General features: G+C 40.8%; 1 protein-coding gene across 2 annotated transcripts; it reads left to right on the top strand.

Moving 5' to 3' along the window:
• The first annotated feature begins 99 nt into the window (after positions 1-99).
• On the top strand, positions 100-11186 carry hsd17b2 (hydroxysteroid (17-beta) dehydrogenase 2). Of its 2 annotated transcripts, none has more exons than XM_020927537.2 (5): positions 100-311; positions 4896-5108; positions 8114-8245; positions 9432-9569; positions 10222-11186. In XM_020927537.2, the coding sequence occupies exons 1-5, from the start codon at positions 107-109 to the stop codon at positions 10554-10556; spliced, it is 1023 nt and encodes a 340-aa protein (XP_020783196.1). In that variant the 5' UTR covers positions 100-106; the 3' UTR covers positions 10557-11186. The 2 variants fall into 2 exon arrangements, with proteins under 2 accessions (XP_020783196.1, XP_020783195.1); XM_020927536.2 differs by having other exon boundaries at positions 8060-8245.
• Positions 11187-11940: the final 754 nt, after the last annotated feature.

The following is an 11940-nucleotide window of genomic DNA, read 5'->3' as shown; positions in this document are numbered from 1 at the left end:
CTCCGGTGTCTCGTGCGGAAGGCGTGGCCGTTTGGCGGGGGTGGCACGTGAACCGGGACGCTCAGGTGTGAGTGCGTCTGTGTGCGTCTGTGTGCCAGTCTGTGCCATGGAGCTGGTGCGCGTGCTGCTGCTGCTGCTGCTGACGGCGTGCGTGTGCGTGGCCTCGGGGCTGTGTGCGTGCCCGTGGGGGTCATGCGGCGCGTGGGCAGGTGTAGTAGCTGCCGCAGCTTTGATGTTCAGCGCTCTCTGGACACGAGCGTGGAGGGAAGAGGAGACGCTGCCCTGCACCGGGAGAGCCGTTCTCATCACAGGTTTGGCACACACGCGCACATGAACACCTGAACACGTTTAGATGAGTTCTGTTGTAATTTGACCGAAAAACTAGAGAAGAAATAGCTCAAAACAATAAGTATAAATGGTATAGGCTTATACATTTTAAAAAGTAGTACAATTTTAAAGGAACTGTATGTAGCCTTGCTCTCGGGTAAGTTAAAAAGGTTCTATAATCACAACTGAGCCTGTGTTGCCAGTGCTTGAACCCGCAGATAAGGTATAGAGGACACATACAAGTTTGTCACATTCTCAGTATATGGACACACCATACCTCATGTGAAAGTTCAGAACCTCCAGAATTCCCTTATTGAGCTGCAGAAGCTGCACTAGCACTGAGTCGTAACTGGCTGCAGGTGCTGGAGTTTAGCATTCAGATCAGAGAGAGGCATTTCAAATACATTTCAGCATTGAAACTGGTAACCCAAATGAGAGAGAGCTCATTCTGCTTTCTGACTGAATAATCCTTAACCAAAACCAACCAAAACACCAAATTATAGCATTTCTTCTGTAATTAACAATAAATTAGATTTGCAGTTGTTATCAGTAAGAGTTTTATTTGATTTGAACATGTTTACCTCAAATCTGGAGACACAGTTAGGTCATCTTCATGAAATTTAAAATCTAAATCTTACATACATTTCCTTTAAAGGTACACTACACAGCTTTTCTGTCGTCTATCATGGGAAGTAAGAATGCTGTATTTTTGTTCTGTAAAAACACAGATAATTCAGGATTTTGACATTTTATGTAATGTTACATGTCGATATGGAACTTTTCCAGTGGAGTTTCCTCTATACCTGCTTGTCTGTATCGATGTGTGTAGCGATACTTGTGATTTCACAAACTCATGAGAATCCATTTTGAGAGACTCCTGCTGTACGGTTAATCGGGCAGGCGGCCCAATCACGTCACAGCACTGAGGTTTATGCGGAAGCCAAAGGAGAAGCACTGGACCTTGCCAAACCAAACATGGTGACACAGACAGACATACTTCAGACTATTTTAGCATCAATACAGAATATTTTGCTTACGAAAACATGCAGAAGATAAGCACATTGTGCATTTGTGGAGGGAAAGATGTCGAAGTTTGATTTTTTTTTTTTTTGATTGTTCCGCTGTTGTGACGTTTCGACCAATCACGTTCAAGTAGTCATCATAAAAACTGAAAAAGCTGGATGGGTGCATCCCTACTCAAAGCCACTTTGAAAAACACACATTGACCACCAGGTCAAGTTACAGGTCAAGTTTAAAGATACGTACCTTGGAAAAAAAAACTGTAATGTAGCCATTTTACTTTCACTTTTCCCTCGACTGTAATACAAGTAGACATACTTGTGTTAGGTACTGTAATGACTAATATACAGTGAAAGTGTGACACTGAAAAAAAATGTATTTTGACTTTGATGAATGCTATTATGTCGATATTACATTTTTAGTAGGGGGTAATTCAGGTTTAGAGGTGCAGACAAGAGCAAACAGGAGCTGGCAGGAGCAGAGTCAGAGGAGCAGAGTCTGAGGAGCAAAGCCAGAGGAGCAAAGCCTAATTTACAGGCCAGATCTGAGGATATACAAGTTGTAATAAGTGTATAACCATGGCAAAGGTCAGGTGTCAAACCATAAACCAGATAAGTTACAGTGTTCCCTAAATAGATGCAATTATAATCGAGACACAAGAAAACGCTGAGAGATGCTTTCAGAGCAAGAAACCATGAACACACATGATGGAAAACATGTTTAGGTCACAGGGTTGTGGATTAGACTCCAGTTTAATTGTTAGATGACCACAATATTACTTTAGTCCTGGTTTAGTTCTGGTTCAGGCCTGGTTTAGACCTGGTTTAGACCTGGTTTAGACAGCTCAAGATAATTCTAAAGCTATTCAGGAAAGGTTCATTTCTGTCCTCTGAATGTGACTTACTTGCTAGAAAGAGTATCTAGTATCGATTAGTATTTGATTTTTGATACTGTTTACAACAATACTGTTTTCGCTACTGTTTACAACCAAATAAAGGCTTTTTAACATGCCTTGTATTTTTGTCTGCTTATTTTCCATCCTAAGCAGACTATTCTCCATTTTGTATTATACTCAGGTTTGTTTTGGTTCAATACATTCTTTATTTTACTGTAAAACGCACTGACCTTATGTGCTCTCAGAGGCGAGACATGGGGCAACAGAATGCACAGAAGTCTATTAAAAAACATTTTTGTGTAACTGTGAGTCCAACCACACAACATAAGGTAAAGCAGGTTCAAGAATCTGATGATGTCATAGTTTCAGATGGAGGGTATGCCGGGATCTGTATAGCTCTAATCTCTAATCTTATGGTAAATTTTTCTCCTTTTTTCTTTTCTGATTCCACCAAGAAGCAGTACATTTTAGACCCTCCACTAGGAAACTATCACTGCAGGTCATGTACACAATGTAATTTTACCCATAAATATGAAACTTATACACACCCAACCTCAGGGAAGATTATGAAAATCAAAGGGACAATTACACATTCCACCAAAAATGTTATTCATTTGGTCTTGGTTATGCAAGAAAAACATCTAGAGCACTAAAGACTCGAATATCTGAACAAATGGTATCAGCAATATTAGAAATTATTTTATTTATTTATTTATTTGAGACAGGGACAGTGCACAATTTTTGCATTTACCTTAACAGAAGAGGTGCATTGTACGTCAGGTTGTAGCATCAGTGCTCATTTCCACCTGTAGTCCCTGGGCAGGTTCATTGATTGATTGTATTTAACTGACGTTGACTATCAACTGTTCTGGAGACCTGTAGCATGTTTTGGGTTGATGGGGGAAACCGGAGCACCCGGAGGAAACCCATCCAGACACTGGGAGAAACATGCAAACTCCACACAGAAAGGCCCGGGCGACTTAAGAAACCCTGTAGCTGATTTAATTTGCTCACCCAATGATAACAAATGACAGATGGACTTGAGCATTGTTTCCCAAAGACTGGGTGTACCTCAGGTGGGTCGCAAGAGGATTTTTTTGGGTCGTCTTGTCACGATCTGCATGTAGGTCTGTAATATACATATACATACATATACATATATCTCTTCCGTGCACGGGATCTATGCACACCCCCGCTGCTCACTTTTTCGGTGACTTGCCGGGATCGCCTTGCCTAACCAATTTTCTGTAGGAAACACTGATTACTGTTTTTTGCTTGTTTAAAACTTGAGTCCCATATTTTTCGGACTATAAGGTGCATTTAAATCCCTTAATTTTTTGAAAAATTGAGCGCCTTATAATCCGGCGCACCTTATGTATTAATTCTGATTGTGCTTACTAACCTCAAACTGATTTTCACATATATTCCACTGAGTCGTGTTCTTTAGTCTGACAGAAGCTGACCGCTCCTTAGCGAGCTGTTTTTTAATGCTTATAGTTTATGCAAATAAGTCATGTGGTTTTAAGTTAAATTTCTGTAAAACTTAAACAAATGTGCGCAAAGCTGCATTTAACACAAATGTATATTTGAGTCCTCCTCTTAGGAAACAAAACAGTCTTAAGTTTCAAGTGTCATCCGTTTGTTTCGTGTAATGTGCCTTATAATCTGGTGCACCTTATAGTTTGAAAAATACGGTAATAGTAATTGGTCAGAGAGATATGATCACTCAGTCAACAATAAAATATCCTCATTAATGTGCAATAATGGTCACAATTTTATTTTGTGATTTACAAATAATGTTTATTGACTTGACTTTAAAATATGGGTCCCCAGAAAAAAAGCTTTGGAAAAAATGGACTTGAGTAATGACTTATGTTATATGATGTACAGTGTGTATTGTGTTTTATATATATATATATATATATATATATATATATATATATATATATATATATATAAAAGTCTTTCCTTTTCCTTTCTGCACTTCAAACTCCGCCCCTGCAGCCAGGTGTTCCAGGTGTTTGGAATCAGAAACACCTTGCAGTAACTAGGGCAGTTCACGTAGTACTTGAAATTTCTGTGGCCACCAGTATAGTCAGTGACACTATATAAATAAAACTAAAGCCTTCATTCATACTTTTGAATGAAAGATTTAGTTTTGAATTTAACATCTTAAAATCTCCATTAAATTAATATTAGGCTCATTGAAAAGTATTTGAGATATGACCTTATGCAGGTTTCCAAGCTGAAAAATCAACATTTAGCTAAATCCAGTTGAGAGAAAAGCTCAGACATCTCTCCACAAAGCCAGGAAGCGCTTTTCTCTGCACGTTTTTTACAAACTAAAGAGTCAGTCTGGATTTCTGCTACAACTGGCTAAAGTACATCAGCTGGTGTCTCCACGATTGTTTTGTTTGGAGCTGGCTTCTGCCCAAACCGCAATGCTGCTCTGTGATTGGTCAGTCTCTACATCACCATGCTTCAGCTAGAGCTGAACAAGAACGGATTCTGAAGAGTTTGTGAAGTGCAGCTCTTTATGGTTCTGCACAGAAAGGGAGCAGTGTGACATATGCTGAATTTTTTGCCAGTTTTCCAGCGCAGGTTAGACGGATTCTACAGTGTTGTGACCCTTTCCCCCCCTCTGTTTCTTCAGGCTGTGACTCTGGCTTCGGTCACGCCTTGGCTCTGCGCCTCAGTGGGCTCGGACTGCAGGTTTTCGCTGGAGTCTTGGACAGTGAAGGCACTGGAGCAAAGAAGCTGAAAGAACAGGACCCTGAACGCATCACAATTTTACAGATGGACGTGACTAATGCTGAACACATCGCACAGGTTAAAGAGGCCATAAAGAAACAGCTGGGAGAGAAAGGTACGTTTAAACTAGTGTGTGACTGTGGCAGAGTGGTTAGCCTGGAGAGGGGTTTGTACTCTTTCTTGAGTAATATATTGTACAGTGTAAGAGTACTCTTACTTGAGTAAAAGTTTTGGTCACTCTTCTGTGAGTATAAGTCTACAAGTGACGAACGCTTTATGTGGACAATATGAAATGATTTGCACATTGGTGTTTCTTGCTCTTCTCCTTCAGATATGAACCAGTTTGTTTAATTTTTATGGTCTTACAATATTTTGTCATTCCAATTATATTAAAGGTTGTATGGAGGATTTTTTTTGGTTTCAAATTGTCAATGATAGCATTATAGAGGTGCAGTAGCCTTGTAATTATGATGACCAAAAAAAAGAGAATAAAAATTCATCAACTCTGGACGTGGTGGGGCCAGCTAAACATTTGCTAATAGATAACGACATTGCCTCGTTATCTGTTAGCTGACAGGCTGTCAATCAATCTCCCTACGTTTCTAGCGTAACTGACTTGCCTGCGCGCCACCGGTACGTGTTTTACGTACGCCTGTCACGCAGTTCACAGACGCACAGACGCTGTTTACTCCACCAACGCAACAGTTCTTAGCGGCTTTTTTTGACCTATATCTTCCTCACAGTTAGCACAAAGTTTGTTGCAATGGCGACAAGAATCCAGGAGCAGTTAGCCGCAAAAGAAAGTCCGTTTTTGAGATTGCTGAAAGAAGAAGACAAGGGGAAAAGCAGCGAAGCCAAACTAAGGTGATTCTTGAAGATTCATTCCAGCGATGGCGCGACTGAAGCAGACGCAGGGTCTAAAGACTGACGCACTGGTCGCCAAATTACTCCTGGACAGGTCACTTCTGCTTATTATGAAAATGTACTTTATTTACAAGAGCTAGTCAAACGTTTTTCAGGACACGAAAGCGATATCCTATGTCTGAAAACTTAATTTTCAAGGCAAAGAAAGAGTCCGCTTGCTGCTGCGTGTTGTAGCTAGTTCATTCGCACTGAATCTCCGCGCAACCTTCTCTGCACCCATTTCCTGCTCCTGTCCCCGCTGCCCGTTCCGCTCTTCCCCCTGCTCCTCACTTCTACGGGCACGGAATCTCCGCGCACCGCTCCCCTCTCCTCTCTCCTCTCCCTGCTTCCTGCTCCGCTCTTCTCCCTGCTCCTCACTTCTCGTCCGCGCACGAAATGTCCGCACACCCGCTCCCCCCGCTCCTCACTTCTCCGTCTTGCCTAACCAACACTGTAGTTAGTTGTTTACAAGTCATGTGCAGCGCACCGGCTGTAAACAAACCTGTTTCTGGCGTAAGGAAGAGGCGGGAGGAGGCGTTTCTACGTAGGGAGCTGTAGGGGAGGGGGGGTGGTTTCACGCATGCACAACATTTGAAAAAGGACAAACAATCGCTGGATTTTTCGTTCTTTGGAAAATCCTCTATACAACCTTTAACTCTAAGTTACTCTTGCTTGAATAATAGTTTACCTCAAATACTTGTTCACTTCACATTTCTTGGACCGCTACTTTGTACTTGAATAATATTTTTTTAAGTTAACATTACTCTTACTTGAGTAAAATTACTGGCTGCTCTACCCTGCTCTGCCCGTTTTCAGCTTTCAGTAAAGAGGTTGTGAGTTAAATTCCTGATCTTTATGCCTTGTATAAATTATGCTAAGAACAGTTTGTTCTGATCTTCCTAATTATTTGTTTTCAGAAGCAGCTGGATCAGTCTAATCATGTATTGTGTGTACTTAAATGGCTTTTGTCACTTATGTCTGTGAAAAGCTGTGATTACAAGGTTAATATTCAAACTATGACTTTTCAGACTGACTTCCCACACCCTTTGGCTCAAATTAAGATGTTTTCCAGTCAATCAAGTCTGACATCATCTAATTAATGAATGTAATAAACAAGAAAACACAGTTATTAGTCTGTGTGACCTTGTATGCTGCAAGGCCTGATTAATATAAATTAAAAAAAGTTAGATTTATGTGTGTAACCACCTCACCTTTGCCACATTCCTACTGCTCACATGCACTGTTTTATTTCTATCTCAGCTTTAAAGCAGACATATTCTACAAAACTGACTTTTAAATCGAGAGCTTTTGACCATGTTATAGTTGTTTTCCCTCACCATTTCCTCATCCAAAGTTGTATTTGGTGTGATTCAAGCAATGTTTAATTGCTTATTTTCAAAACGCCATATTGCCAATCAACCCCCATTTTCATTACCCCCAGCATACACCCACTGCTCTGTATTTTCTTCCTTTTCCAATTTTATTTTATTTGTGATACGCATTTGGGGATACGGGACACGGGATTTGGCAATATCATATAGCTATTTTGTTAGTATTGTTAAAGTAGGAGGGGCCAAAAGCTTCACTCATTGTGATGACGTTTACAAAGGGAAAAATTTAAATTAAAAAAATTAGACAAGATTTTCAGTAAAAACAATTAAACAAAAATATATTAGCTGTGTTTTACTGAAGTACTTCGTCTAAACTTCCATGCATTTACCTATATTATTCTATTTTCTTGTCTCTGTTATTATAACATTTCCTCATTAAAAACATACCTGAAACATACCTTTTGTTTTATTCACATATTTAACACACAAACCCTACATATTTGAGCTCAGTTCTTCTCTTACACAGAAAACACTCTGTTCCACCTTGTGATGTCATGTAGTAATACAGGAAGAGCTTCACTGTGTTTTTAAACTCCATACACCTTCACTAGAATCATTTTAAGAATTTCTGCTCTGCATTTTCCAGTCTCTACTGAACCTAAGGTAAAAGGTAGCTGTTAACTTGAAAACTACAACTAGTTGAGATCACAAGGTGGAACAGAGCAATTTGAGCTATGGTGGTGTAGGCAGACTAATAATAATGGAATGAATGAAACAAACTACTGTAACACTGTGATATCTCCTTATGACCCTTGACCTCTCCTTGTTGCAGGCCTGTGGGGGCTGGTAAATAACGCTGGGCTCCTCTTGTGCCCTGTTGATGCAGAGCTGCAGTCCACTTCCACTGTCCGGCGCATTATGGAGGTGAACTTCCTGTCTGCTGTTACCGTGACACAGGCATTCCTCCCTCTGATCAGAAGAGCCAAAGGGCGGGTGGTCAGTGTGTCCAGTCTGGCAGGTAAGAGCCATAACATTAAAAGGAGACAAATGATGCTTTTAATTACAGAGCACTGCTATGTATTTATAATCTAATCTGCACCAGTGACGGTGAAAACAAGGGTAGTTTGGAGCACTGACATCTTGAATACAGGAAAATAAAAACAACTCAAACATGCATGAATCTCTCTAAATACAAATTCAGACGGTCAATGAATAGGGAAACAATAACATAGTTAAAAGCTCTGAAAAGTCAAATTTGCAACTGCTTTCAAACAGCTGTGCAGGTCTGTCCATATCAAAACAAATATGGCTGCTTATGAGGAAAAAATAAAGGAATCAAGATATCATAGTGGACTGAAAAACATAGTGGATTTCTGCAGAATCAATGTGCAGAGCATTAAACTCTTGTTAACCTGAGGTGAGAGAATGACTTTTAATTCAAAATGATGAGTGACCAATGAGCTCCTTCGTTTTACATGTATCACTGAAATACAACAAATCTGATTGGATGGACATCTTTGGTTTTGGCTCTAGACGTATCGCAAGGAGTGGGGACCTGACTTCTACAGAGAGATATCAGTCTAGACTTGACAGGCAAATACCTACGTAAAATCACACGACCACAGTGAGGCGCCTGTAGCATTTTCCAGAATAAGGTCAATAGGATCCAAATATGTCATATCAGATTTGTACTTTTTGACCTGTTTTTATTGGCAGGTCATTTCAGATCTCAGAAACGATCATCTAATCTACAATCTATCAGAAATGTGCCAGAAATAGTGTGGTTGAGGTTCAGGTATCTGTGGAGTTAAAGATGCAACCACTACCTTTTACAAGTATGACAGGAAAACCAGAAAAGTGATCTAGTCCATTTTAAAGTGATTTTTCTAAATGCAAGTAAAGCCAAGAACTATGATTGAGGTGATGTGAATTGAATCTCAAAGATCACAATAACATATCTGGAGAAGCAGATGAGGAAATAGCCAGGAAAATATTAGGCATGTATTTAAACATATACTCACTCAGTTTTGATCAGCAGCACTCACCGAGTACATGTTGTTTTGTTTTGGTACACTATGTTAAAGTGAAACCTAATGTTATGTGTGTTTGTGTTAGGGAGCAGTGCCCAAAAGTGAATGAATGGTGAACTTAAAGATGCAATGTGTCACTTTCCTGGTTGTGTTCTATTGTGTGTTCATGTTCAGGAGCGGTTCCCTTGCCACGTTTCTCGGCCTACTCCTCATCTAAAGCGGCTCTCAGCTCCTTCTGCAGAGTCCTCAGACTGGAGATGATTCAATGGGGAGTCCACGTGGCCCTCATCCAGCCCTCAGGGTTTAAAACAAGTATGGGGCCTTTATTATAATCACTGATATTAATACTGCTACTGCTACTAGCGCTACTATTATTACTATTGACACTATTGCTACTAGTAGTCCTCATCCAAGCATCAGGCTTCAAGACAAGTAACTTTTAATACAGTCACTGATACTTCTAATGTTACTAATAGTACATACTACTGTTATTCTGCATTTAATGCCAATGTAAGTTGTGTATAAAGTAATGTTGGAATAGTGTCTCATATTGGTGCTTTTGAATTGGCAGTTCAATTCCAATACTACTACTTCCATACTGTTATTGTATCCTTGGGCAAGAAGGTTTACCCACCTTAGCTTTTTCTAGATTTGGTGTGCATGTGCGCGTGTGTGTGTGTGTGGTTGGGTGCATGGTTGTGTGTGTGTGTGTGGTTGGGTGCGTGGTTGTGTGTGTGTGTGTGTGTGTGTGTGTGTGTGTGTGTGTGTGTGTGAGTGTGTTGGTGGTGGGAGGGGCAGTCTGTTGATGCACAAATATTTTATCATCACTGAGCGTGAAGTGAATGAATAATGACTACAGTGTAGAGCTTTGGGAGGCTTGGACAAGCGCATTACAAGTGTAAGGCTTATTATAATAATCTAACATCTTGAAATCCTCTCTAAAGTATATGTCCTCTCTTCTCAGAGATCTTTGGCAGCAGTGAGGACTTGTCCAGGTACAGACAGGAGCTCCTCTCCCACACACCCCCTGAGGTCCTACAGGACTATGGTCAGGACTACATTTCCAATCTACCCTCCTCACTGGACACCATGTCCCAGAATGCAATGCAGGATGTGTCCCCGGTTCTGGATTGTATTGGGCACGCTCTGCTCTCCACACGTCCCAGAGAGCTGTACTGTCCTGGGAACGCCGCCTGGCTCCTCCCATTCCTCTACACGCACCTGCCGACCACTGTCTTTGACAGGATCATATTGAAGTTTAACAGTGACACCTGTCACCCCAGCGCCCTCCAGAACTGACACCTGCCACTACACCTGATACCTGCCACTACACCTGTCACCCCTGTGCCCTGCAGAACTGACATTAGTCACTATGCCTGTCATCCCACTACACCTGTGAAACTGACACCTGTCACCTCAACGTCCTGCAAGACTGAACTGCACTTACAACTGAACTACACCTGCCCCCCCAAAACTGAACTACACCTGTCACTACACCTGTTGCCCCTGTATAACTGAACAGAAAAATTCACATCTTTGTTGACTGTCCCATTCTGGACTCTGATGATCTCTGGGTGCTGTCCCAGCTCTTCTCCTGCTCCGTGCAGTACAAACTTGTCCAAAAGTCTGTAGTACATCTGTATTTTGTATTTGAAGAGCAGAGGAGCTCCTGCCCTGGACAAACAGCTGACAGACCCACACTCAGCAATAGGGCCTGAGAAGAATCAGCTTCAGGTGGGCCTGAGCAGAACAAACAGATCATACATCTGTACTCTACCGGTCAAACGTTTGGACACACCCTCTCATTCAATGTTTTTTCCTTTATGTTTACTACTGTCTACATTTTATATGTAAACGGAAGACATATATGAAGCCAGCTATAGGGAATTACGAAACAAAGAAAAAAAGTGAAATAACTCAGCTAAATATTTTTATATTTTATATTCAAACCCTTAAAGTATCCACCCTTTGCTTTGTGGACAGCGCTGCAAACCCTCGGCCTTCTCTCAAACAGCTTCATGATGAAGGCTCCTGAAATGGTTTTCACATCACAGCAGGGCCATGTCCGGGTCAAAAAATGCCAAAAGTGCAAAGCAGGGTCCAAAGAAATGGGTGGCCATTTGATATTTTAATCTAAAACAAGTTTTCTTTTTTTTTTTGTCAGTCAGAATCTGCAATGCAATAATCATGGAAATAAAGAAGAAACAAAAAATAAAAAGGGTGTCCAAACTTTTGACTGGTAGCGTAGTTATACAAGCATTTCTGTCTCACAGCTAGGCTAAATACAATACAAATGACAAAAGAAATAACTTGTTAAAAATGAAACTACTGACAAGTCAATTACTAATTCAATTTTATCTGAATAAATAGAGTATGTGAAAAGAGTTTCAAATAGCAACAGAACTTACTTACTCAGGGAAACTTGGCATTTTGTGTTTTTCTTACAGTGCACTCCACTAGTATGAGCTGTCCTCTGGAGATGTGTAAATTAATGCTGTAGTTTTATACTATTCTTAACCAAGTGTAAACCAGGACTAATCCAGGGTTAGTGACAATGACATTTTTTTATTACCTAATGAAGGCTCTGTACCTGTGTGTGTGTGTGTGTGTGGGTGTGTGTGTGTGTGTGTGTGTGTGTGTGTGTGTGTGTGGGTGTGCGTGGGTGTGTGTGTGTGTGTGTGCG

Source organism: Boleophthalmus pectinirostris, unplaced genomic scaffold (assembly GCF_026225935.1).
Source record: "Boleophthalmus pectinirostris isolate CB_2022bp ecotype Guang Dong unplaced genomic scaffold, ASM2622593v1 HiC_scaffold_2, whole genome shotgun sequence".
Taxonomy (NCBI): Eukaryota; Metazoa; Chordata; class Actinopteri; order Gobiiformes; family Gobiidae; genus Boleophthalmus; species Boleophthalmus pectinirostris.
The sequence above is the reverse complement of the archived record's forward strand: the minus strand, read 5'-3'. Positions and strand labels throughout refer to the sequence as shown.